The sequence below is a fragment of the Bos taurus genome, chromosome 1 (genome assembly GCF_002263795.3).
Source record: "Bos taurus isolate L1 Dominette 01449 registration number 42190680 breed Hereford chromosome 1, ARS-UCD2.0, whole genome shotgun sequence".
NCBI classification, from domain to species: domain Eukaryota; kingdom Metazoa; phylum Chordata; class Mammalia; order Artiodactyla; family Bovidae; genus Bos; species Bos taurus.
The window spans coordinates 1943905-1970572 of NC_037328.1; the positions used below are offsets into that span (position 1 = coordinate 1943905).

General features: G+C 37.5%; 2 protein-coding genes across 3 annotated transcripts in view; one reads left to right on the plus strand and one right to left on the minus strand.

Moving 5' to 3' along the window:
- The first annotated feature begins 56 nt into the window (after positions 1 to 56).
- On the plus strand, positions 57 to 10098 carry DONSON (DNA replication fork stabilization factor DONSON). The gene is made up of 10 exons (NM_001083445.1): positions 57 to 353; positions 1105 to 1185; positions 2119 to 2322; positions 3225 to 3403; positions 4617 to 4795; positions 5419 to 5500; positions 5609 to 5713; positions 6560 to 6758; positions 7938 to 8150; positions 9326 to 10098. The coding sequence occupies exons 1-10, from the start codon at positions 57 to 59 to the stop codon at positions 9461 to 9463; spliced, it is 1677 nt and encodes a 558-aa protein (NP_001076914.1). The 3' UTR covers positions 9464 to 10098.
- Positions 10099 to 10167: 69 nt separating this feature from the next.
- The window catches only part of SON (SON DNA and RNA binding protein), a 31113-nt gene continuing 14612 nt past the window's right edge, over positions 10168 to 26668 (minus strand). The window contains exons 6-12 of one of the 2 annotated variants that reach the window (NM_001429840.1): positions 26375 to 26563; positions 19165 to 19275; positions 18038 to 18154; positions 13858 to 14005; positions 12003 to 12074; positions 11786 to 11901; positions 10168 to 11266 (exon numbers count right to left, since the gene is read on the minus strand). In NM_001429840.1, the coding sequence (NP_001416769.1) occupies positions 11108 to 11266; positions 11786 to 11901; positions 12003 to 12074; positions 13858 to 14005; positions 18038 to 18154; positions 19165 to 19275; positions 26375 to 26563 (912 nt within the window). In that variant the 3' untranslated portion in view covers positions 10168 to 11107. Of the gene's footprint in view, positions 11320 to 11785; positions 11902 to 12002; positions 12075 to 13857; positions 14006 to 18037; positions 18155 to 19164; positions 19276 to 26374; positions 26564 to 26668 lie in introns of both variants that reach the window. The other variant, NM_001429841.1, reaches the window with a different exon arrangement.

Genomic DNA, 26668 nt, shown 5'->3' on the forward strand with positions numbered 1-26668 from the left:
CCCGGACGCGCGGGAACCTCCTGCCGGGCTGCCCACCTCGGCCTCCGCCGGGCGTTATGGACCTGTCTGTACCCGGCTATTCGCCCAGTTTCAAAAGGCCGCCCGAGACACTGCGGCTCCGCCGGAAAAGGGGTCGGAGCCTCGGCGCCGCAGAGCGGCCCGAGCCGGCGACCCGCCGCGCCGCCCGGGCGGCCGGGCTGCCCCTCCGCCCTTTCCCGGCGGCGGGCAGAGGCGGCGGCGGCGGCCCGGCCGGGGCCCGAAGGAACCCCTTCGCCCGCCTGGACAACCGGCCGCGGGCCGCCTCCGAGCCTCCCGAGGGCCCGCCCCGCGGCCAGCAGGAGGCGCCTGGCCGGGTGAGTGTCCTCGCGCCTGGGAGCCGAGGGGACTCTCGTAACAGTCCGGGGGTGGATTCGGCCGTGAAGTAGGGCTGGCGGGCTCTCGCGTCCCGGGAGGGAAATGGGCGCCGAGTTGAAGTCGCCCGCGGCCTCGGGTTGCCCGGGGGTGGGGGGCGGCGTGAAGTGCGCTCCGCGAGCGGCCGCGGGGCGTGCGGGGCTGGCGGATCCCGAGGAGCGGACCCTGCATCTCCCACGCTCCAGTCCGGTGCCCGGCCTGCAGACCCTGGGCGGCCGCCACGGGGTAGAAGGGATGAGAGGTCAGTGGGCGTGTGGCTCCGAGTTGTCCTGGAGCCACCCGGGGAAGGCCCCCGTTTGAGGGGAAGAATACAGGACCCTCTTTCCTGCGGCATTCAGTGCGTCCCTTCTCCCGCCCTCCAAATTATTCTGGATTTGGAGGAATGGTGAGGATTGATCAGGGGGTCAGAATTTACCCCATGATTTGTCTTACTCCAAAACCTTTTGAATCTTTTGAGTTGAGATTATTGATTATTGAGTTATCAGTCGTGCAGACCACCTGCCTTCTTCCCCGTGCATTTTGATGGTTAAAGTTCAGACACAAAGCTGAAGTGACACTCTCCGTCACACTGATTCGGGCTCCTGTGAATTCCTGGGCTTACTGAGAAACTTGTGTGCCAGGTGAAGCTCTGGAGGTTTAAAGCGAACTCCAGCATCATTTAGAATTTAAAAGGACCATTTTTTTTCACCTCAGTTTTTAGATTCTAATCAAGAAAATGATTTGCTCTGGGAAGAGAAGGTTCCTGAAAGAACAGCCATTACAGAATTACACCAGGTAATACTTTTGAAATGTCATTAGAGTGTATATTTTTATAAATTCAGACTGCTGAGAAGCGTTTTACTTGGAAAATCGTTTACCAGAGAGCCCTGTGTGATCATTTCTACCAGACTTGAAAGGACCACCGGCATCAGCCTTGGTAAAGGACTTTGTATGTAGTAGTAACTGTTTATCATGGCACCAGTGCTAAAGCAGATGTAGAGGTGAGGTTTCTTTTTCATAGGTAGTAACAAGTCCAACGCATCACTCAGAACCAGTGCCTCCAGGCTTATCCCGAGTTCCCCCAAGACCCAGTCTCCCTTCCTTGCAAGTGAATGGCCTTCACGTCAGTTGGAAATAGTTCCCCCTTTCCTATTATTTTTAAATAGCATCACTTAAAAGAGTCGTTTTAATGTGGAGAACAGCGACTGGACAGCAGACAGTTTGGGGGAAGTGTTTGAGGCAGCAGACGCTTCTTCAACCAGCCTGAGAGGCTGATCAGAGGCCAGGTTCCCTGCAAGGAGCAGCTTAGCCCTGGCTCCAGAGTTTGGAAGCTAAAAAGTGCTTTTGAAAAAATGCTTGGAAGATTTGTGCTTTGACAGCAGTATCAATAGCAGATTTTTTAAAATTATGATCATGAAAATAGTATTTCTCTTGTGACTAAACTATGTAGAAGTATAATAAAAGGTGAAAACTGCCTTTCCAACACTACCACCACCCCCAACAACAACAATTCCCACTTTCCAGAGATACCATCACTGCTAATGGTCTAGTGTAGCTCCTTCTGGACGTTTTCACAGTGTGTAATTAGTTTCCAGTGTTATTTATTGTACAGTTCATAACATTTTGAGATTTCAGCAATCATGAGCATGTTTAGTGGATGACTTCTGTAGATTGAAGGGTTTTTTCCTTAGTACTCTACTAATTTTTGTGTTCTTTGTTTTCTAAAAGACTCCTCATGTATCATTCTCCGAATCTGATATTCCACCCTCAGAAAGTACTGAGTTACCTGTGGACTGGAGCATTAAAACACGACTCCTTTTCACCTCTTCTCAACCCTTTACCTGGGCAGATCATTTGAAAGCCCAGGAAGAGGCTCAAGGTATCATCCAGCATTGCAGGGCAACAGAAGTTACTTTGCCTCAAAGTATACAGGTAATCCTGTGAGAAAATAGCTATGCATTAAAGTAACAAATGAAGTATAAAAAGTACTTCTCTGCAAACCGTCAGCGATATTTCCTTCCATTAAGTTTTTCTTTGGACATTTAAGACACAGAGACGTGGGAAATTATTTTATTTTCCAAATGCCGCATCCATATACTTTTTAAAATCATACTGAGTAACTGTTAAATTTACAGACCTGTCCTGAGAATTACTCATTGTTGCAGGCAAGAATTGTTTGAACTAAACTTTTTAAGGCCTTTTGCGAAAAAAAAATTGAAATGAAAAGCAATTGAGGAGTAGGATTGCAAAGAGATTTTACTGGTTTCCTCATATACTGTATTCTGCATTTTGTAAATGCGCTAACTCTTACCCCCTTGGGCGACAGTCTGTTGTAAATTTAGTAGAGTTAATGAGTTCTAGAAAGCTTTTCAAAAATGTAATTACCATTACTTTCAAGCAGCTCAGCTCAAACTAGGTTAAAAGAGATTACCTTGGTTACCTCTTTTTTAATCAGTAGATCCTGGTGATTTGTAATTGGGACTATCGGTTTTTACTGGCTACTTTTGAAAGAGTTTTGAGGCAAAGGAGTTGTATATAGTGTTATCTACATACACGCACCCTGCCCTAGGGTTGAGCATCATTGTCCTCAAGGAGGGTAGAGACAGGCAAATGCTCCTCTCTGTGTCCAGGTGTCCTTTCTGATATGTGGGTTATCAGACTGTAATTGCTGGCAAGGAAGCTTTTCCCGAATAATGAACTACACTTCAGCCTCTGTAACTGTTGTTAACACATTGCTACAGAAGAATAAATGTTTGGTATATTCAATGTCTTTTTAATTAAATTCTGTGTTTCTAATGGAGCAAAAACTGTCCAATATCATCTTTGGATTTTAGGATCCCAAACTCTCCACTGAGCTCCGCTGTGCTTTCCAGCGGAGCCTCATCTATTGGCTCCACCCTGCCTTGTCTTGGCTGCCATTGTTCCCTCGTATCGGAGCTGACAGAAAAATGGCTGGAAAGACAACCCCGTGGTCAAATGATGAAACCCTGCAGCATGTGTTAATGAGTGACTGGTAAGATGAATAAAAATTTGTGAATCCCATAGTGAATTTTCATTTTAGCAGTATTCTTTCCTTATTTATGATGTGTAATTGGACATTAGTAGATGGATTTCTCTGTCCTTCTGAATTGTTTTATTAAAATATTAATGATTAACTGCTGGAGAAGACTCTTTGAGAGTCCATTGAACAGCGTGGAGATCAAGCCAGTCAATCCTAAAGGAAATCAACCCTGAATATTCTTGGGAAGGACTGATGCTGAAGCTCCAATACTTAGGCCACCTGATGCTAAGAGCTGGCTCATTGGCAAAGACCCTGATGCTGGGAAAGATTGAAGGCATAAGAAGGGAGCAGCAGAGGATGAATTGGTTAGATAACATCACTGACTCAATGGATGTGAATTTGAGTAAACTCCCGAAGATAGTGAAGGACAGGGCAACCTGGCATGCATAGTCCATGGGGTCACAGAGTCAGACATGACTTAGCAACTGAAAAACAACAGCCATGATTACCAATTTAAACTGATTTAAATTGTTTACTTTTGGGGAATTCCCTGGCAGTCCACTGGTTAGGGCTCGTAGCCAGAGTTCAGTCCTGGTCAAAGAACTGAGATCCTGCATTTTGCGTGGTACAGGCCACTCCCTGCCAAAAATTTTTTTCCTCAAATTGTTTACTTGTTTAGCTCTTATTCACTCCTTTTTTCCCCCCTCTGGCTGCATTGCAAAGCTTGTGGGATCTTAGTTCCCCAACCAGGGTTAGAACCCATGCACCCTGCGGTGGAAGCCAGGAGTACTAACCGCTAGGCTGACAGGGAACTCCCAGCTCTTGTTCTCTCTTTATGTAGTTATAGAATGCATATAAGTATTTGATGACTATATAGAGACAATTCTTTAATATTACTTTTTGTTAATGGCTGTGTCCCTTCTCATCAGTAGAAGCTGCTTATTAAAAGTCAGCAACCTGATATCAACCTCAACTGCTTTGTCTGAAGAAAAAATGGCAAGCATTTAAATGTTAAACGCTACTTGTTAAAGTATTTAGAATTCATCAGTGAGTCCCATGACCAATTTCAGTCCTTTAAAAAGCCAAGTTCTATGTCATGGGAAAAATTCAGACCATTACCTGTAATAATTGTGTTTGAAATCAGGTGAGGATCAAGTGATATAGAAATTTTCAATATTGAGTTGACATTTTAATAATGCCTAAAGAAAAATATTTTTCTTCATAGGTCTGTGAGCTTTACTTCTCTATATAACCTGCTGAAGACAAAACTTTGCCCTTATTTCTACGTTTGTACCTATCAGTTTACTATCCTGTTCCGTGCAGCAGGGTTAGCAGGAGATGATGTAATCACGGCTCTCATATCTCCTACAACTAGAGGTATAAGAGAAGCTATGAAAAACGAAGGTAAAACTATACCTTTAAAGTGAGAATACCAAACTGTAAACACCTTAAAAGTTAAAATTTGAACTGTCTTCTAACAGTTGAATTATCTTCTACAACTTTTATCTTGTTACTTTAAAAATGACTTCATTTCTTCACTTTGGTCTTTTTTCTTAGCATTTAATTAAGTTATCCGTTGTACATAGCTTTAAGTTACATTCCCTTCTCTAGTCTCTAAACATATGTCAAGCTGGAAAGTCCCAATCTGAATATACTCCTGTAGAATTTCTTTTATAGTACAAATTATCTACACTCTTCTAATAACTTGATTTTTAAACTTTGTCAACACGTTAGTAGATCATGAAGTCTGTTCAGTGGACTTATTCAGCACTTTTTTAAAAAGTGAAAGAGTAATGTATACTCGATGAAAGATTACCAAATGCAGTAAGAATATGTATTGTCCTGAACCATTTGTTTAAGGAGATATATGAGTATTGTGAGCTGCTGTCAAGAAAGCATGGAAAACACTGCTTTAATGATCAAATGTAGAAACTCATTTTCAAATATTCTCTACAAGTCAACAAGACTGTTAATTCTTTCAGAGTATATTAAATAAAACAGAGTTTCATTTTTCTTTTCTCATGTAGGTATTGAGTTTTCTCTGCCTTTAATAAAAGAAAATGGCCCTGAGAAGAGGAAAGCGTCTGGAACAGGCTTGCGACACGGGGAGTATGTGATTAAGATAACCTTTTACGTCATCCATGTGACTTAAGGATTCAATGTAGAGGAAACAGCTTTATGAAATGTGAACCCTAACTAACTGTAGCAATGTCCTAGGGAGCAAGCCATCAGTGATGAGGATGAAGAAGAAAGTTTTTCCTGGCTGGAAGAGATGGGTGTCCAAGATAAAATTAAAAAACCAGACGTGCTTTCTATCAAGCTGTATCCTTTCAGTTACTGTTTAACTCAAATTGATTTTCATTGAATTCAGTTAGTGAGCAATGTAATTTTTTTGTTTGTTTTTTTTGGATGAGGATGTAGGATCTTAGTTCCCTGACCAGGGATCGAACCCGTGCCCCCTGTAGTGGAAGTTCAGAGTCCTAAACACTGGACCACTAGGGAATTCTCTTGAGCAATGTAATATTGACTGGAAGTTTTCTTTTACTATTATCTTAAAGTATCCTTAAGATCATGTTCAAATTTAACTTGCCACATGACATTAAAAAGCAAACCCCTAAGAGCAGTAAAACAAGAAAAATTAAAGTTTTTTTTAAGTAAAAATATTCTGTTTTGGGTAAATTTGGGGAGGGGAATGGAATGGATTTTTGACTAGAGAAGAAATTCATTTTTCTAAGGAATATCAATTTCTAGCAAATTCAGATGGTCATAAAGAAATTATTTTGATTATTAGGATGCCTTATAATTGCAAGAGCTTCCCTGGTGGCTCAGATGGTAAAGAATCTGCCTGCAGTCAGGAGACTTGGGTTCAATCCCTGGGTTGAGAAGATTCCCCTGGAGAAGGAAATGGCAACCCATTTCAATACTCATGCCTGGAGAATCCCATGAACAGCGTAGCTGGCAGGCTACAGTCCATGGGGTCGCAAAGAGTCGGACGTAACTGAGCAACTAACACTTTCACTTCACTTTTCATAATTGCAGTGAAGAGAATTAGCAAGAGCATTTTATTTGGAGTAGGGAAAAGGGTTCCTGGTGAGTCAAGATTAAGATAACCACTGTTACTGTTGGTATGGGATTTGCATTTGTAATTTCCTTGATTGTCATGTTCAGGCGTAAAGAGATACATGAAGTACAAATGGATCACAGACCAGAGTCTGTTGTGTTGGTGAAGGGAATGAATACCTTTACACTGCTAAATTTTTTGATCAACTGTAAGAGTTTAATTGCTACCTCAGGTCCACAGGCAGGACTTCCACCAACCCTCTTATCCCCAGTAGCTTTCCGAGGTGCCACAATGCAAATGCTTAAGGTAATAAAAAGGAAAGAAATTGTGTACTAATTGTCATCACCTAACTTCTGAAGACATATTTTCCCCTTTTTTGATAGGATGAATTCTTGTTTTTTTAATAGCTCAGCTTCTTTACAGGGGCTTTCCTGGTAGCTCAGTGGTAAAGAATCTGCCTGCAATGCAGGAGACATGGGTTTCAATCCCTGGGTCAGGAAGATCCCCTGGAGGAAGAAATAGCAAGCCACACCAGTATTCTTGTCTGAAGAATCCCATGGACAGAGCTGGAGGGCTACAGTTCATGGGATCGTAGAATCGTAGAGTCAGACACAACTGAGTGACTAAACCACAACCTTTTTACATGGTGCACATTTTCTTTCCTGCGAGTAAAAAAATTCCTTGATATAAAGTTGTTTCAAAGGAATTATATGAACTATACTAATTATTTGAAATGTTGTATTTGAATTATTGCTATAGGAAAAGTTGTTTAATTTCGTCTTTCTGAACCACTGAAAGAACAGAGCCAACCAAGAATGTTATGTTAAATTACATTGTTGTTGTTTAGTCACTAACTCGTGTCCAGCTCTTTGTGACCCCATGGACTATAGCCTCATCATGCTCCTCTGTCCATGAGATTTTTCCAGGCAAGTATACTGTGAGTTGGTTGCCATTTCCTTCTCCAGGGGATCTTCCCGACCTAGAGGTCAAACCCACATCTCCTGCCTTGGCAGGTGGATTCTTTACCACTGAGCCACGGGGGAAGCCCCATTTTCAAATTATAGTAGGTCTCAAAAACTGGATCATGGTTAAGTGAAAACAATCTCTCTCCATATTGTTGAAGAAATATGCATGCAGTTTTGATGTCAATTACATGGTGAGTAACAGCAACAGAACCTTTTTATTTTGTTAATACTATGCATTGAATGTGCTTTAATAAACCACAAAGGATACCATTACTAGAAGTTATTTTCCCTAGAACTAGTACTTCCATTGACAGTCTCATAATTTGGAGGAGAGGATGCTGGAAGCTGAGAATTTCTGAACAGGTTTACTCACGAAACTTTCTTGTGGTGGACCTTATGAACTACTTTTGTTCCCTAACTGTTAAAGAGAGGAATGCCCAAATGAGAAGTTATTGGTCACATTTTTAGCTGGGGACAAAAGCTAAATGGTACCATAACTTTCTTTAAAATTTTCTTGAAGGCTCGAAGTGTGAATGTGAAGACACAAGCTCTTTCTGGATACAGAAATCAGTTTAGCTTGGAGATTACAGGCCCCATTATGCCTCATTCTCTACACTCTGTGACGATGCTACTCCAGTCTTCACAGAATGGGTCGTTTTCTGCAGGACTGTATACACATGAGCCAACTGCTGTATTTAATATCTGCCCACCAAAGGATAATGTACTGGATAAGGTAAGTAGACAGCTGGTAAACAAATTTAGTTGTAGTCTTCTCAAACTACATAAAAGTGAGTCGTTCAGTCGTGTGCTCTTTGTGACCCCATGGACCATACAGTCCATGGAATTCTCTAGGCCAGGATACTGGAGTGTTAGGGTAGTGTTTATAATATAACAATTAGGTATTGTTAATCAACAGTATTATTCAGATCATCTGTGTTTTTATTGATTTTCTTTATCTTGGTCTACTATTTGCTGGGAGATAGATGTGTTAGAATCCCCAACTATATTCATGGAATGCACTATTTTCCCCTATGAGTGAGTGAGTGAAAGTCGCTCAGTCGTGTCCGACTCTTCACAGTCCCATGAACTATGCAGTCCATGGAATTCTCCAAGCCAGAATACTGGAGTGGGTAGCCTTTCCCTTCTCCGGGGGATCTTCCCAGCCCAGGGATCGAACCCAGGTCTCCTGCATTCGGGCAGATTTTTTAGTAACAGAGCTATCAGAGAAGCTCTCAAACTAGACAGATGGAGGAAATCAGTCATTTGTGATGAGCCAAACTGGTGTTCTCAGTTATTAAACTGTACTAAGTATTAATTAGCAAGAGGAAAGGAAAAATGACTTAGTTTTTTTTGAGGAGATAAATTCTATGAATTCACACTGTTATAGGAAACACTTACTAAAGAACTTCCCTAACAAAAGGCATGTTATTTTTGTGGTCCTTTCGGATGCAGAACTTAACAGTACCTGATTCCTTTTACAAATTATTGGAACATTAATAATTATGGATATTATTTAACCCCCATGCCTTTTTTCTATGTAAGTTTTTCTTAGATGCCAGGGGGAGGTGAGGGAGAGAGCTACTTGGTAAGTTCTACGTGATACAGAAGTTCCTAGATATGTATCACACACTTTTTAAAAAGCCTTTAATTTTGAACATATAAATTCTTATTTACTTATAAGGCCTTTTAAACTTTGTATCAGTTTGCCAGACTGCTAAAAATAACCAAAATTAGCATTTGGGGATGCTGTCATTGTGTAGAAATTCTCAGGGTGAGCTTCTATTGATGATGATAAATTTGCCTTTATAATCATCAATGAGGCATCTGTCAAAGATCCCATGGTAATTTTAAAAACTCATCAGTGTTCAGACTCATGCTTTTTACTGACTTCCTTACAAATTTTCATAGGAGGCTGTTCACGAGGAGCTTGCCAATTGTGGATTGCACCCTAAAACTCTGGACCACCTTTGTCGAACACCAGTACTGGGAAAATTGTCCTTACGGCATGTGGAAATGAGTGACTACATTTATAATTGGAGATCCTGAACACCAAAGTAAGCCTAAAAGGAATCTGTGAGGAAAAAAGCCTTCTAGCAAGGAAATTCAAGATTCTTATACATTTGGCTTTAAAGTTCACTTTGGAAGTTACCCAAATGTTTAGAGATATTAATCTTTCACAGTAACTTTTTATTACATGCACTAAGTTTAAGAGTAGGATTAAGGTTTTAAAATTTTGTTTTTACTCTCTTGATGAAGATAAAACTTTTTTAAAACTTGAATGAAAACTCTAGATCCATTAATTATAAACTGGGTAGAAAAATGAGTGTTTCAATGCAAATGGAAATTGAGGATTAGTATCAATTATCTTGAGACACTGTGAGTAATGGCATTGGGGCAAAACTAACAGTTGACTTAGGAGACAACTAGTCTACTGGGCTGACTGATGGTGCTTCCACCTCAGTTGTTTCCCTGCCTGTTTATGATTCCACTGTTCTCAAATACTTGTTTTAATGCGTGTTCATTCCGATTAGGGTATTTTGTATTCCGTATAGAATAGGGTCAAGAGTTGTAAAGTTCGCTCAGCTGTCATGACAAAGCAGTACTTAGTATGTTCTTGTAGGTTATTTATGTGTGTGTGTATATATATATATACGTATATAATTCAAATTTTCTTAAATAAAAGTGTTTAGAAATCAAAAGCATTGGGTAAAGAAGTAACAGTAGTGAAGAAGTATGTGTTCACTTTGTAATCCAGAAAATAAAACACCACATTTATTCCAGAGAAGTTTATATTTGGGCCTTAAGCTTTTGAAAATAAAGTTTAGAGACATAGCATATGAATACCACTGTAATACACATGAAATATTCTATCAGACCCTAAAAATTAACATAAACTTAAACTTTCTCATAGTCAACAAAATAGTGGCTGGGTGCCGATTTTATTAGATAAGTTGGTTACAGCATTTTAATTATCATTTTACGTCTATCTAGATGTAGCTGAAATTCAAAATGCACATCAAAGTAAAACTATATCACAACTCAATGCCATACTAAATGTACTTGGCCTCTGCAGTAAAATTCTAGTCAGACTTCATTTTTGACTCCCTTCTCATTCATGGCCCAAGTGGCTCTGACAGAAACGCAGGACTTTGTGCTGATCATCACACAACATACCACTGTCTTTTTTAATAACCTCTACAAAATTTGAAAGGGGAGGTGGTGGCATTAGCCCTGTGGAACAGATCTTGCTTGATTAACTCAGTAACACTGGCCCAGTATCTGTCCAGCAGAACCCATTGTGAACTAGTACAAGGTGCACAGCCCTTCACTGATTACAGGCAAGTGTTACAGCAGCCGAGCCATAAGGAAGGGGAGTTACATCATAGTACAAAATACAGTATAAAAGCGTTATTTTTAACATTCCACACTGAAGATTACGGATGCCTTCGAACAATCGTTTGGATGTTAGCCACTTAAACAAATACATCACTAAGGTAAACAATATAAACATACCAAAACCCTGTATGGTTAAATACAATTTCCATGGTACAAAAATCAAAGCCTGGAGATGTTTGTACAGATTGCTTTTTTACACAATGTCTTAAATTGCCAAATATTTACAACATTAAAGAGGAAATACATTTTGATGCAGAGTAAAATTATCTGAAATGATTAATATAAAACCTCAATCTATCTACGTGAGGCACTCCTGAAGCAAGTGGCATTAGCCATGAGGTCCTTTGGTACAAGGCCCATTGCTTGAAGAACCACAGTAGCTGCTGTGGCTTTAGCATGCTTCTTATTAGGGCTGGCAAAGCTGGGCTGGTAAGCGCTTCCATTTATCAATACCTATTCAAGAAAAACATACAATTGGGCTGGTAAGGGCTTCCATTTCTCAATACCTATTCAAGAAAAACATACAATAAGAACAGCATCAAACTTTAATATCTATTAGCTTTGTATTTTTTTTTCACTAAATGCTAGAAAAATAACTTAAAGATATAAAACCCATACTATGTGAGTCAAATTAATCTCAACCCCAAAAGAAGCAAATCATTTGGGAAAAGGGACTGCAAATTTAAAAGCATGTCTCCAAATTGAAGGGAAAGAAAAAAACCTGATTAAAAACCACTCAATTCCCCATGTTCCACTAGAAAAGGCCAACAAATTGTTCTCCAGATTGTACCCACATCTTTCCCTCCAATATTGAAAAAACAGGGAAGCATACTTAAATGTTTAAAACTTCTACCACTCTACCCACACATATTCACACTCCCAGCCCACAACATTAACCCTGTGATTACAAAATGCTGATCCCTCACCCTCTAACATTTAAGTTATCAAATTAACGCAAAAATTCATATTTACCCTAAAGAGAAAATGTTTGCGATGATCAGGGCCACTATCATGGACCAAGAGAAATTCAGGTGGTTGCCACCTTCTCTTATTACAGATTTCCATCAAGGCAGACACAGGATGTTTGCCTGCAGAGGAAAAAATAATTAATTATCTCCACACCTGTGGCAACAAATTATGAATTCAAGGGGAGGGTGGGACAAGAGAAAATGCAAAATCGTACTCTCACCTGATAGATCTTTCATTGCAGCAGAGAAGTTTCCGGACCTCTTTTGTGCTCTTTCTCCTACTGCAACAAGACCTTTAAAAAAAAAAAATCAACAATCACTGAATAAATTTCAAAACATTTAAAATTATAATATGGCAAAACAACTACTCCCTCTGTAGGAATCTTAACCTCAATCCATGCCCTCAAATAAAATATTCAACAGACACTCACTACTCTTGATTTCTATATAAATCTGTTTTGACATTTCTATACATATATCCAAACTTCATTTATCTTATTGGAAATTGTATAAAAATATTCAGAAAAACAATATGTGAATACATATATAAATTGCCATAATTAACAACCACTGCTGCTGCTGCTAAGTCACTTCAGTCATGTCCAACTCTGTGCGACCCCATAGATGGAAGCCCACCAGGCTCCCCCATCTTTAAAAACTAGTGGCAAAAAAAGGTGGCTATTTGCAAATGATTTCTAAAGATTTCTCATCCCTTAAAAAATGATGCTCAGATTAAGAATGCTCCCCCAAATTCAAGGATTTTCGGCCAAAACGAAGTGGGAAAAGTGAAAAAGGCTCTCTCCATTTCTTTTTCCAGCAAACTAGCCCTTTCTGACTTCAAATGTGAGATGTACTCAAGAGACGCCAGCCTTGGCCTCCCTTTCCAAAAGGGGCTTAGCTATATTACTATCTATTTACTGTATTACTATATTTACTATCTAAAATCAATGCTTTCCATTTAGGCTAGGGAGAATTCTTCACAAATTCCGCCACTATGCTTTCCCAAAACTAGGCCATGCTGCACAATTCCGAAGGACTATTCCCTAGAATTATGCAATGTACCCACAGATGCTTTCTACCAATAAACTACCCTCTGTTAACAAAGAATCTATTCAACTTGTATAAAAGCAGTACAATGTCAGTGTGACATTCAGTTTCTCTCTCTCAATGTTTTCACTAGTACTACATTATAGAATTGTGTTATTTCTGGCCTATTTTTGAGTAACAATATAATAATTCACTCCAATATGGAACAGAATGGCAACATAGTTATCTTCTGGATGACAATGTAGAGATTCTGATACAAAACATTTTTATTTCTATTTTCTTTTTCACAAAACACTTTTAAAAATATATAATTTGATTAGAGCTAGTTGTTTCATTAGCATGACAATTTAACTGCATTAAATAACCTCAACTTAAACTATCTGATCACGAAGATAAGAAAAATACATTTCAGTTTTAAATTTTCTGGATTTTTAAAAAATCTGGTTTAAACAAAATCTCATTTAGCTGGCAGCCCCGTATGATTCTACAATGGACATTATTCCAAGTATAAAAATGCAGTGTTAAAGAGGAAACGCTTGTCAGCAGTTGGTCTATTCTCCAGCCTCAACACTCAACTACTGAAGTTTGATAAAAAGGGACATGCAAAAGGGTTTACAAAGTGAAGACTAAACAGAACTCTAACAGGAAATGAGAATATGTGGAATAAAAATCTTAGAAATAATAAATTCTAGAAACAGAATAAATCCTAGAAGCATATGTTCCCTGTCAAAAAAAAAAAAAAAAAGGAAATCCTACTTTCTAAATATGAAATATAATTAAAAACCTAATTAAAAACCTACTACACATAACAAAGGCTGCCTTTTACCCTCAAATTAGTGTCTCCACCTATTACGTGTACAAAGCTTTCAAAACGGGTTAAACATTTTATTCCTAACTCTGTACTTTAAGAAGTGCCCCAGTTCAGGGTCACTGACATGAGAAGAATTTATGAATTTATAATAGTAATGAAACCCTAAATGTTGAAGGAGGTATAATAAACATTCTACAAAAAAAAAGAATCAATCTTACCTTTTCGATCTGTCTTAAAATCAACTAGGATAGGTTCCTTATTTCCTTCTTTGTTTTTTCCTAATCCTTCTCCTTCTTTCCAGCCCATTTTTCTCATCAAAACGGCTCCCATCCCTCCAGTTACTGGGGCTGCTCTTAAGAACTGATCCTATCCAAAGAGAGAAAGGTAAAAGATCCCCAGTTTATAGTTAGAATCTGACTACAGACTCAGTGTAACTTTGTAAAGAAAGCAAGCTTACTTTACTTCTAGATCTGTTACAGCAATTAAACGCTTCTATACTTATATACATACTGTAGTGTGTATGTTCTAATTATTTTCACATAAACATAACAGTATTTTAAAAGTCAAATACGTCAAATGGCAGTTTTAAAACAGTGGCCCTTGTGCCCCCCTCCAAAAAAAAAAAAAAATAGAACACTCCTGTTTTCGTCCACTATTTAGGTTCACTGGTATCTCTTCTTAGCTTGCAAAATAAAAAGAAGGCAATGTTAAAACAGTCAATAATATTAATTGTCCCAGGTGTACCTAGTTAATGAATAAAGCCCAGCCATCATTTAGAAATAGTTTGAACACTGAAGAAGCATACTGTTATCCAAAGCTTTTTCCCCCATTCTACCATAAGTATAAATATTTTACTTAGAAAATCCCTATGAAGCAAAAAGATAGCACATACAATACCCTGTAATTAAACCAAACTGAATTTGAATTCTTTTAAAACCTAGCTTGATGTTAAAAGACTTTTAAAAAACTCCTTAAATGTTTACATACCTAGGCCTCGGTAGCAGCAGTGTTGTGAATAGTAGGGCTGGCACTGACCGGGGCAAGAAGACAGCTACAAGGATTTGGCCCTGAAACAAGTTTCCATACAGAGGGGTGAAAGTTCACAGGTTATTCTGTGAACAATCATCTCTCTTGTATCCAACCCACTGAACCATAATTTCCATCAAAGCAGCAAACCACTTAATGTCGTAAGATGCACAACACTATATACATTAGCATGGTCAACAGTCAATTGTTTCCACACATTAAGAAATAAGTGATGCCTCTTTTTAAAGGGCATCCATGTATATGTAACAAACGACTGAATTCTACTGTTGATTTTTATGGTCATTTTCTAAACATTTAAAATATAATCTCCAAATCATGTCTTGTTTCCCCTTGTTACCAAGTATTTTACATTTACATTCTCTAGCAAATGTAAGCAAAAGTCATTTAACTTATCAACAGAGGGAGTCAAAAATTTTGGTAGCTCTGGACACAGTATAATCATTTCCTCTACTGACAAGTTACTACTAAATTTTGGTTTTACACAGTAGTAAAACTGTATCCTTTTCCCCCCCCAGCTATTTAATTATAAGCTGGGGAGAAAACATGCCAATGGTATGTGACTAGACATTAAGTTCAACAAGGTGCTCTGATGGAAGGAGGCAGCTGTGGAGGTAAAAACATAGCCCTGGTTCAGTTCCTTATGTGGTGCAGGCCATGCAGTGTTGATGTACAGAGAGAAAAGTTAGCTTGATGCTTGGGTACCAACTGCCTTGTTTCTACACACCTAGAATGACTTTTACTTACTTTCAGGTTCATCCGCCCCTCTTTTCCAGGAAACACTCCTAAAAAAAAGGGCAACTGTGCAGAGTATAACACAAATCCCCAAATAACGCAGGTTTCTGTTTCTGTTCTCTATTATCTTCAAATGTTTCTTTACACCAGGGTGTATATACAGTTTAAACAAAAAGCTAATTAATGTAGTAAGACTACAATAGTAAACAATATTCATCAGGTCATGTCCAAATCATTTCAGAAAATAAAGGTTCTTTCAAATCAATAACCATTTGAATTTTTTCTTACTACTAATAAAACCCATTCCTTTTCATGTAAGAGTATACTGCAGCAAACAAAAAAAGAATATGGAGAATGCTGGCATTCCCTATAGTCCTTAACATTAAGAGGGTGTTGCCCTACAGGAAGGCAAGGAACACTGTATGAATGAACATTTGAAAAAGTTTTCTAAATGAACAAGTAGTTTTGTGATATTTGACCACGAAGATGAATATTATAGTTGCCTAATGACTTTGTCCATGTTTTTGCTCATTTTTCTGAGTAAAATGTTCCTGCCTTAATTGATATTAGCAGCATGTATTTTTCAGCAACACACAAATAGAAGTTTCCTGAAAGCACTTTTCTGTAATTATTCAAAAATTTGGTGTGATAAATGAACACATCTTTATCTTGTGGTAACTTAACAAATATGATCTGCATCTACATTTTAAATGATCTGCCAACTGTCTACAAGGACTAGCAGTCAAAAAGAAAAAGGAAAGCTTATGAGGAACCCATTTTAATCATTTTTAAAAGTTATGTGATGTTTAGAAGTCTTCAGCAATATATATGTATCAGAACTTCAATGTACAAATGAAGACCAGCACTTTGCAACGGAATCACATTCTTAAGTTTCTACCTAGTAATGTACATGACTATTTAATTATCATGTGCCTAAACACTCGTAAAAGGTTCAAGTATAACTTTCTGAAATATGGAGTATTCAGCTTCACTATTAGATAGTATTAAATTAAAATAAATTTATGTACATTTATAATTATTCCCAATGAAAGCCATTTTCAAGCACTACATGAATCACTTTCATATTTTAAATACTGTAATTAATCCAAATTTCCTAATTTTCATCTTTTTTTCCAACACCAACCCCTAGTAAACTACGTTCATTTTTTAACCAATCTGACTATGTACTCACAGTATATCATACTTATTAGTGCAACTATTCTGCTGCTCCAAAAAAGGGGGGCAGGCAAAGTAAGGGTATGCTTTATATTAATTTGTTAATAAGATCACCAGAGATAATGCTATCAAAATTGAAAAAAGAAATGTTATGAGATTAAAAGGTCCAAAGCAACCAAAAATCTGATTTTTCAGAAAAAATCAGCTCATTCACTGGCACTCAGCAGTTCTCTATTACCCATGACATTACATCGATCACCACCCCGCGAGGCAGTTAAGAAGGCACTTGGAAACTGAAATTCCAAGTAATTACTTGCCACGATCACAACAGGAGTCAGGAGTACAGCGCCATTAAGAAACCTTCCCAATCCGTTAGACCAGGCAGCCTCCCTGTTTCAGCACTGCTATGCTGCCAGTACTCCTGAAACAAAGTTCCCCATCACCCATCCAACCAAGCCACATCCCTTCGCCAGAACCCATTTCTTCAGAAAGCCCTTGGTAACCACCTAAGACTCCCCCAACAATGAGGCAGCCGTAGGTGGAGTTCACATGTTTCACTGCAGGAATCTGAAACCAGGAGCACCTACATCTTCACAGCACGAGGCGTCCGTCCTCTCCCTTGCATTTACGTCTTACATTTCCTGTTTTTTCACGGAATCAGTAGTTCTCAAACTGAACCTGTGGATCACCAGAGGCCACCAGGGCCTAAATGGTGGTCCACAGATAAGTCTTCTCCACCCCCATCCCAGCCAATTTCGCCACCCTTCAGCACCACCCACCCCACACTTCAGCCATCCTCCCCCATCCTTCTAGTCCCCTGGCAAGACCACCACATGCAGCGCTGACAAGGGGGGCTCCCAACCACTTGCTGTAACCAAGAGCTGATAACCACATGGACCTGGGGCTGGAGGTCACAACAGGAGTGAGGACTAGGGGCCAAGGGCGCTTACAGGAGGGACGGGCACTAAGGAAAGGGGAAAGAAGGGCAAAGGAATCAAGGAATGGAAAACCAAGTGGCAGAAGGTTCTTGGGGGCACTGATTCACCAAAAATGAACCTGTAATAAAGTATCCCATGATGAGAAAAAATCTGAGAACTACTGCTTTGAAATCATAAGATCAGTTGTCCAACAGGAACCGTAGAATATTCTGAACAGCCGCTGAGATACACTGTTAGCATTCAAAACACAGTTTAAAAACCACCCCCACAAAACCCAGGAGCAGTAGGATATAAACTGAGTGGCTCTTGAGCCGTATTTATACATTAGCCATTGTCTCAGGGATCAATCCATCTTCATTGTCCATCCTGGAGTATATACACATAGCAAATTTACTCATGAACTTTAGTTAAATTCACTGGCTTCTTTATGCATTTTTAATAAAACATTTTCTTAAAATTTTTAACTTTGTACATGGACACTTTTATATGTGCATATGTTGTGTACCTTTTTAATCCAGGCTTGGGCACCAGTATTGGCCAACTGTTCTTGTGTCAAAACCTGTACTCCTGTACTTCCTGTGAACTGGCCGGGAATAGAGTTCAGCTGAGCCCAGGCATCAATCTGAAGAAAAAAGGCCTCAATTAAGTAAAATTACTTCTCTCATTAAAATGCCACTGGTATTAATTCTCTAAATGAAATGGTTTATTTGGCTCCCACAAAGACTAAATAACAGACTTAAATATTTAACTTTAAAAAATATATATACTGAATTTACTGTATCTTTAAAACTGTTTTCTTAAACATTCCAAAGCAGTTCAGTAACTGTTCAGTGGATCCCATTAATAATAACAAATTTAAAATATATATCTAACAACTGAAAAGCATGGCTGTGACACTTATTCTTCAAAATATCACACAGATACATGAATATATACAGAAAATTGTTCACATGGTAAAGGATCCTTGCTCTCCTTACATATCTCATAAATGCATAATAAATGTTGATAGCCTCAATTTTTAATTACTTTCTCTTAAGTGTTATAAATCAATCAAGATACATGCTTAAAACATAATATAGGAAACCGGTCATTCAAACACTGTAATGGTTAAAGGATTAGTTGTCGCTCATTCAGAGTATATTTACTGAACACCTGCAACTGTCAGGCAGTATTTTCTATTTGTCTGAACATGTACTTCCTGTCTCCATATATTTACCATAGAAAGAGGATGTATGGAGCAGCTGTCCACTGTTAAAAACACAGACTGGATTCAGACTGTCTAGGTTCGGATCCCAGTTCCCCTACTAATGTTGTGACCTTGGGCCTCACTTAGCCACTCTTTCTAAATGCAAACTCACAAGGCTGTTATGGGTACTTAGCTAATATTTTTATATATTTGATTACAAACTCTATGAGGGCAGGTAATTTTTTCTATTTTTATTCTCTCAAATAGTTCCTGCCCCATAGTATATGACATTTACTGAATAATCAAGCCCCAAATCACTTTCACTTAAACAAAGCTTGCTAGATAAATGATTTTCAAAGACCTACATGTCAACAGCATGCCAGTTTACTTATGTCACAACCCTCTAGTTAGTGAAATATCATTTAGACATTAAAACCACTACATACCCGTTCCTGAGCACGATTTAACATGCTCATAGCTTCAAGGTCAAATGCATTCTCGCTGAGTCTTTTCTGAGCAAGTGCCCGTTCACTCATTGCTGTAGAGATGTCCACAGGCTAAGAAAGAAAACATAGATAATTATCTCAAATAACCAAAGACTCCCTAAATTATGAAAACTGCTCACATCTTTTGTTGCTTCATGTCAAAAACCAGTTTTATATAAAATTCTGTATATACAAATATATAAAAATGTGTATATATATAATTTTGTAAAGCAGGGAGAAGACTCTAAAAGGTAAAATAACGTTGGAAAATAGACACGGATTGTTTAAGGTAAGTTACAAAGTATCAGGCAGCAGATAAACTCAATCCAAAATCCAAATGCTTTCTTTTTTTCTACTACATCAAACTACAATCATAGAAAGTTTCATGAAAAACTTAAAAATCTCTCGCCTTCTCTAACAAAATAATCATTGGAGTTTTCATTTTATCCTGCTTCTCAGCACAGCCCTCAGAGGCAATAAGCAAGGTTCTTAAATAAGCAAGCAGAAAACCACTGCCATGTTAAAGACCGTTCCTTTACTGATGTCTGCATGTTTTCACATACTTGTGGTGGTTCATCAAGTCTGATACAAAGAACTCAGCTTCTTCAAAGAATATATTCATTATGTATGGTTTTCCATTCATTAGTGTGTGCACTGATGATGGGAGTTAGACTGTCTCTGTGGGGTGCACAAGTATCAGGCCGGAGCACTTAAAGTATGTCTGAAATGCCTTAGGTTCGCCTCTTGAGTGCTCAGGTTCTACCTGTAAAAGCTGATGCTAAGCAGATGCGACTTAACTTTTTCATAATATCCAGGAAAACTTCAAGGATTATCTTTAGACCAAATATCCTATTTACCAAATTTGTGGAAGGCTCAACCATAGGAGGAAAAAAAAATATCAAGTATTTGATGCTGTTTAGTTCTAACATTATTAAGAGCTCAAGATGACTTGTGTCAACTCACCAATTCTTAATACTTGTTTTTCCTCTAACACTACTAAACCCATTAATATTTTCTAGTATCTCATCCAAGAAAATTCATTTTTGGAGAATGGTTATCTGACATGGGAGGATTTTCCTAAATTCATATAAAAAGAATAACTAGTAGCAACTGCATGGACGTGACAAATATGAGGAAGTCGGTTAAAATAAACTAACAGATAAGTTTTTTTAAAAAGCCAAACTAAGGCAACCTGTAATTTGACTGTATAGTTAAATATGAAATACTTCTTTTAAAAATAAGACCTATATAATTAAGAGTCAGTGACTATTAGAGAATAATTCTATCTCATGCATAAGGATTACTAATCTTCCTTTTTCCTATCTTCACTATTCTTAGTTATCTTGCTGAGTCACCTAGTATCATTCCTTTAGCAAAAGTAAAATTTTCTTCCACAAGGTACCAAAAAGTACAGGTTTCTATATATCTGCCATCTTTAAATGAAAGCAGAATTAAACTGAATTCATTCTGTAATCAGACTGCTCACAGATCTCATTAATAAAAGATCCTAATTTCTTAATTAACTTAGTAAATTATCCACACTAACTGGAACATTTCTGGGGATATACAGGTAAAGGCAGACTGAAACACTAAAAAACTCAGCACGTCTACTTTTCAATTCTATTACAACTGTGATCACCTGCTGTGACTTTTTAAGTGGGAATCCAGATTACTTTAGATCAGAATCACATTATTTTTTGGCCTTAGATATTTCATAAACCTGTCAGGTAAGATGTAGGTATTTCATAAACCTGTCAGGTAAGATGATGAAGTAATTTTTGGAGGCCCATTAAATATGTGTGAAATACTATTCTTTAACTTTGCCAGAATTACTGTGGGTTTCATACTCGTCTACAAATCTAAGCATTAGGGTGTTTAGGTATAAATAATAGGTTTTTATTCTAAAAAGTTGAAATTCAGAGATACTACGGAAAACGTACCTACCCACCACCAAGCCAAGCTCTGATCCCACAATTTCTAACTGTAAATTAGCCATAAAAATGTAGTTAAGATGGCTCTGAAAATTCCAACTTTTCTAAAATAAAATTACTTCTTCCCAACTGAAAGCAAATTAACATACCTATCTGTGACTTCATCCTTCTGAAGACACTTTATATCTTCATACTTTTTTCTCTTTTAACCTTTATTAAGCAAGCAGGTAACCTAAATACCTCATCATTTATCCTCAGGATGAAACTTCATTCAAATCTCAGTATTTTATGTTAAATTCACATCTCACTCTGAAAGGAACTTTTATTTATTTAAATAGTTATTTATTTAATATAACAACATTGAGATTTAATATAAATTTAGATAAAATTACAACTAGTTTTTTTCCTAAGGTAATACAACTTCATTTATTCTTCAACAGGCTTATCAAGTAAGCTGTAAGTTCGTGTCAAAACTTTATTAACAAATAGTAATTTGACTATTAATTTCATATTCATACTTTTTAATGTGAAGAAACATACCCAAAATAGGATCAATCAGGATTATCTTAATCTCTAAAGAATCCTCAAGAGTTTATATCAAAAAGCATATATCCAAGTTGCCAGGATAACTCAGGATATGAAATAAAAAACCAACTATAATTCTCAAAACATTAATATTCAAAGATTAGACCAAAGTTCTGAATCAGTATTAAAAGACTCATAAAACATCACAGCTACCCTTTAGAACAGCACTGTCCAACAGAACTTTTACAGTGAAAGCTAATGAGCACTTGAAATGTGCCTAGTGCAATTAAAGAACTGATTTCTCAGTGGCTCAGTGACTGCTGTATTGGACTGCATAGGATTTGTATGTGTATACATAAAGCATATAACTATTGGAGAAGGAAAATGGCAACCCACTGCTGTCTTCTTGCCTGGGAAGTTCCACGGACAGAGAAGCCTGGCAATGTGCAGTCCATTGGGTCGTTAAGAATCATACATAACTATACCACTACTACCAGACTATAATACATAGCAGAGTTTGAGTCTTAATGTTGCTCAAAAACAGTCAAGTGTGAAAGGTACCAAAATGATGCTAAAAGTTTTAGAATGCTAAAAAGTCGGGGGGTGGCGGGAATTATCTTAAACCCTGCAGAACACTATTATCAAGCTATCATCAACAAAGCAAATTTATTTTCACTAGTACACAATAGACCTTCCATGTAATGTGTAGTAATATTCTAGGCGTCATGATGGGGGGAAATGTTTTATTTCCTTCTCCCTAGGGCTTGTTCTAAAAGGTGAAATCCACATAAAAAGAGTATCCTGAATTATTATTCCAGTTCACACATCTATAAAAACCTGTCCAAGTTATTTCATCCCTCTACTTCAGCAACACAACAGATTACTGTTTCTGTAACCTAAAATGTTGTCAGGACTAATAACACACTAATATAACTGACACTGTAATATGCATTTCACAACCTAAGTTATTACCTGTGCATCTTCATCTTCCTTATTTTAAAAATCCTTCTAAGTCAATTTACCTTCCCCCTGTGTTAACCCAACTGTTTACATAAATAAAACAATTATCTTAAATAATTCTTAAAAAGTCAGTGAAAGGCTATTAAAGAACTAATGAGAATTATTAAAAGGTGGTCATTCAGGTAAGGAAAAAATAGTACCTGTAAAAGGCAAATTACTTTCTACATAAGAAATTGCAGGGATCTCCAATTAAACGATGATATAAAATGAAATTTTTAAGTAAAGAGAGTTAAAGAAAAAGCACCTAGCCTGCATACAAAACATGATTTAAAATATTTAGCAAAAATTAATAAAATACAAAGTAAATGACAACTATATAAACAAAAGCCACACTAAATACAGAATGCCTCAGGAGTTATGTGGCTTGGTTTTAAAAACTCATTTATGAGTCTTTTTATTATTTCACATAAAATTCTCTAGTGTAATTTTTATTACATTTAAATGAATTACAGTAATTGGAGGATTAGATAAACCATTAAATGGTAGAGAAATTCCACATTAATAACCTGGGAGACTCTAAAGAATGAATGAATAAAAAAGCTGTATGTAATATTCTCGCACTGCCAAGACCTATGTGTTTCATTTTCAATTAAAATTTTCATTTTACCACAAGAACTCAGTTTTCTTAAACCTCAAAAATACAGAGTTCCTAACCATAAGGGAATTTTAGGGGACATGAAGGGGAAACTTTATGCCAGAGACTACATTTATATCCTCTACCCAGTAAGGCTTTGCTATCTTTATTACCGAGAATTAATGCCCCCAAAGGACAAGTTTTAAAATGTTTTCCAACACTTTTGGTTTCATTGTTTATAAATCAAAATTCACACAAATATGATCAAGGTTCTGCAGTCACTCTTTACTGAGGATGATGCTGGTTGGCTTCTGGGTAGGAAGACGATGCTATGGCAGCAGAGCCCACAGTGTGATGAGTTGGTATTTCCATAAGATATAGAGTTATGTTGATCCATCCACGTCTATCCACTCTCACTTATGTCAAAGAGCACTCATGTGCACAACTGGTAGGATTAAGGATCATATAGCAAAGCTGAGATCAAATCTGTGATCTTTGCCTGAATGTTTTATGCTCAAAACTAAAGAATCACAAATTCCAATTTTATTAAAATGAAAAAATAACAGAAAAATTCAAAGCACTATTCAATTAAAATATTGACCATTTAAAAAGAACTTTCTTTTCTATATAAAATCTTTATTTCAACCCCTGACAGGGAATCAAGACTCAATGCTCCCATAAAATGTCACCAATAGTATTCTACAAACATTTAGAATATAGAACATTAATCTTACTAATATATTTGTAAGATACAGCTAAATAACTAGAACTAAACATTTCATACAGTGAACACTTCCTTTAGATGTTCAATATTACTTCTAGGTAAAAGTACACAGACCTAAAAACAAAAGCAAACTGCTGTCCCTTCATAAAATTTGGGGATTGTTTTACTTGAAATTAAAGTTAACACATATTTTTTAGTCTAACTGTCTAAGAAACTAGCTTAGAGTTCTGATAGCAATAGCTGTATGTAATATCCCCCACAGGAGAAATCTGCTTCATGAACAGAACTTTTGTCTCCTGCTTTAATAAAAGGCTCCTTTTACTTATTTTATAAAATCTTAATACCCACCTACTCCCCTCTCCCAGATGTCTTTGGAGTTAATTCCCCCAACTTTTCATTCAAATTTGACAACCACTATTGATGACAGACAACTTAAGGCACCACAGTTTCAGTGTTAAGACTGAAAACGGCTAAATACGGTAATATATATACACACGCACACATTTATATATACTCTTAATCAAAAAGAACCGTAATCACCAGGATTCACTAAGCATCTTCCCCATGTTCCACTGAAGTTAAATAGTTATAGTCACTTATCTTCCCAGGAAAATCTTTTGGAATTATGCAATATTTATAGGGCTTTACCACGTTGGAAAATTTTTTTCACATAAATGTCTCGTTTTTTTCTAACTCTGTTAAATGCTTAATGTTTAAGAAATGACTAAAAGCATGTGTATTAGAATTTCTAAGTCAGTCAGTTCAGCCCTCTTACCATGGTTTATACTCAGCTATTACTAGATTCAAGTCAGTTATAAATGTCAGTTAACCTTTCCCTCTTGAGATGTGCAGTAAGTAGCCTGATTTGCGAATCAGCAACTGAACTACTCAACTGGCTTCACTAAAAATTGTCCAAATAAGCTGTCTCTCCTTCACTGGTGATGGCGTACCTTGCTTCAGTTGTTGAACCTCATGTAAGTATCAACAGTGACTGTAAGTTGCACTGGCTAATTATGTCCAGTGTCATTGCACAGACTGTGCTCTTTTCCAAATGCCACAGGTCAAAAACAAAACAAAAAAAAACAATGTCTCTTGTGAAGAGCTCAGGGGAAAAAAATACTACCAAAGTTTCTGATTTGGGTTCTGTTCACTTTTAACTTTATAAACAGAATTTGTTTATTTGTATTATCAGAGGTGTTTATTGGATGATGATAATATGGTCAATAAGGGGAACCTGTAGGTGAAGAGTACAGGTCTCTCTGGATCCACATATCCCAAAATGGCAAGGATAGGAACCGGGGAAGAATCCCTACACTGTACGGGCATCAGATATCTAGTCTAGTCCTTGGACAAAATGTCTGGGTTTTGGAAACCAAGGGCAAGAGGTGATGACTAGTCTATTGTATCATTTAAAACTCCCACCCCCCTAGTAAGTCTCCACCCTCCCAGATCCCCCAAGCGTGATTTTGCACAACAAGTTAAATAAAAGTAAACTGTTTATTAAAAGATACAGCAAAGGTACAGATACAGAGATACATACAAAGATACAGATATATATATATATATATTTACATATATATACAGTCTCGCTGTTTTCATGTGCACTATATTTAGCAGCACATTATTTAATCAGGCGGCATTTTAATGGGGCTGTTTTGACACTTGGCATTATTACTGCGTCATTTTGACAAGATACAACTATAGCCTCCTGGAAATTTCAAGGTGTGAATTCCACTTCTCCAACTTTTAATAGTAGCAAAAAGGGGAAGGAGAAGGGAAATGAAGTACCAAGGCTGAGCATTAGGTTAAACACAAGAATTCAAAAGGGCCAAGGTAGCACACAGAAGGGGAAAATGATTAAAATTAAAGGCTATCTGACAAACAACCCAGAGAAATATAGTAAGAAACCATTATTTAAAGGGCAACAGGCTATGTATCCGAGATGCTCACATCAGCCTACAGGGACCTTTTCCAATCCAGTTCTTGTGTTGAACCTGAGGATCTGCCTCTCTCTGCTCAAATCCCTCCACCCAATAAATTTGCTACCACCAAAATCTAGAGCTATAGAGCCTTGAAGCAAAACGGGAAGCTAAATAGTTGTACCTTGGGCTACCTTCCCACAAGTGCAAGGAGGGCCCAATGTTGGGTAGGGATGTGATAACACTGTTCTCTGCAATTCGATGCTTTTCACTTTGTGGCTTGGTTCCACAAAGTGAATTGCATCGAGTTACTGTCAAATGAGAAGCTGCGGGTTGTTTCATCTGTCGTCTAACCCGGCCCTGCCGTTTAACCCGGCCCTAAGAAGAGTGAAACAGAATCCAAATCAGATATAAAATAACAATAAAATGCAGGTTCAGGTATATAAAAAGAAAAATACATAATAGTCCTCTTACTTACCTCAGAGGGCAAATTGCTGCTGAAAACATTATCATCATCTTTGTTTTCTTCACCGTTTTTCTCTACAGGGACCCACTCTCCATAAACACTATCTGCTTCTTTTTTCCGATGTTGCGATCCAGATGATACAGGGAATTCTTTTGTTAATGTTACCTGGCTTTTTGGTGGAGTTGGCTTTGCTGCAGCAATCTAAAAACATAATGTTTTTCTTAATTCAAGAATGTTTTTCTTAATTCAAAATTCAATAGATTTTCAACATAATCGGAAAATGACTATTTCTCACAGTATTTAACC

Bases quoted from the DNA above. Each gene is read 5' to 3' on its own strand.
- DONSON (NM_001083445.1), top strand. From the start codon at position 57: ATGGACCTGTCTGTACCCGGCTATTCGCCCAGTTTCAAAAGGCCGCCC. The intron at 1,186-2,118 runs GTAATACTTTTG...GTTTTCTAAAAG, and splicing joins CCATTACAGAATTACACCAG to ACTCCTCATGTATCATTCTC. The intron at 2,323-3,224 runs GTAATCCTGTGA...TTTGGATTTTAG, and splicing joins CTTTGCCTCAAAGTATACAG to GATCCCAAACTCTCCACTGA.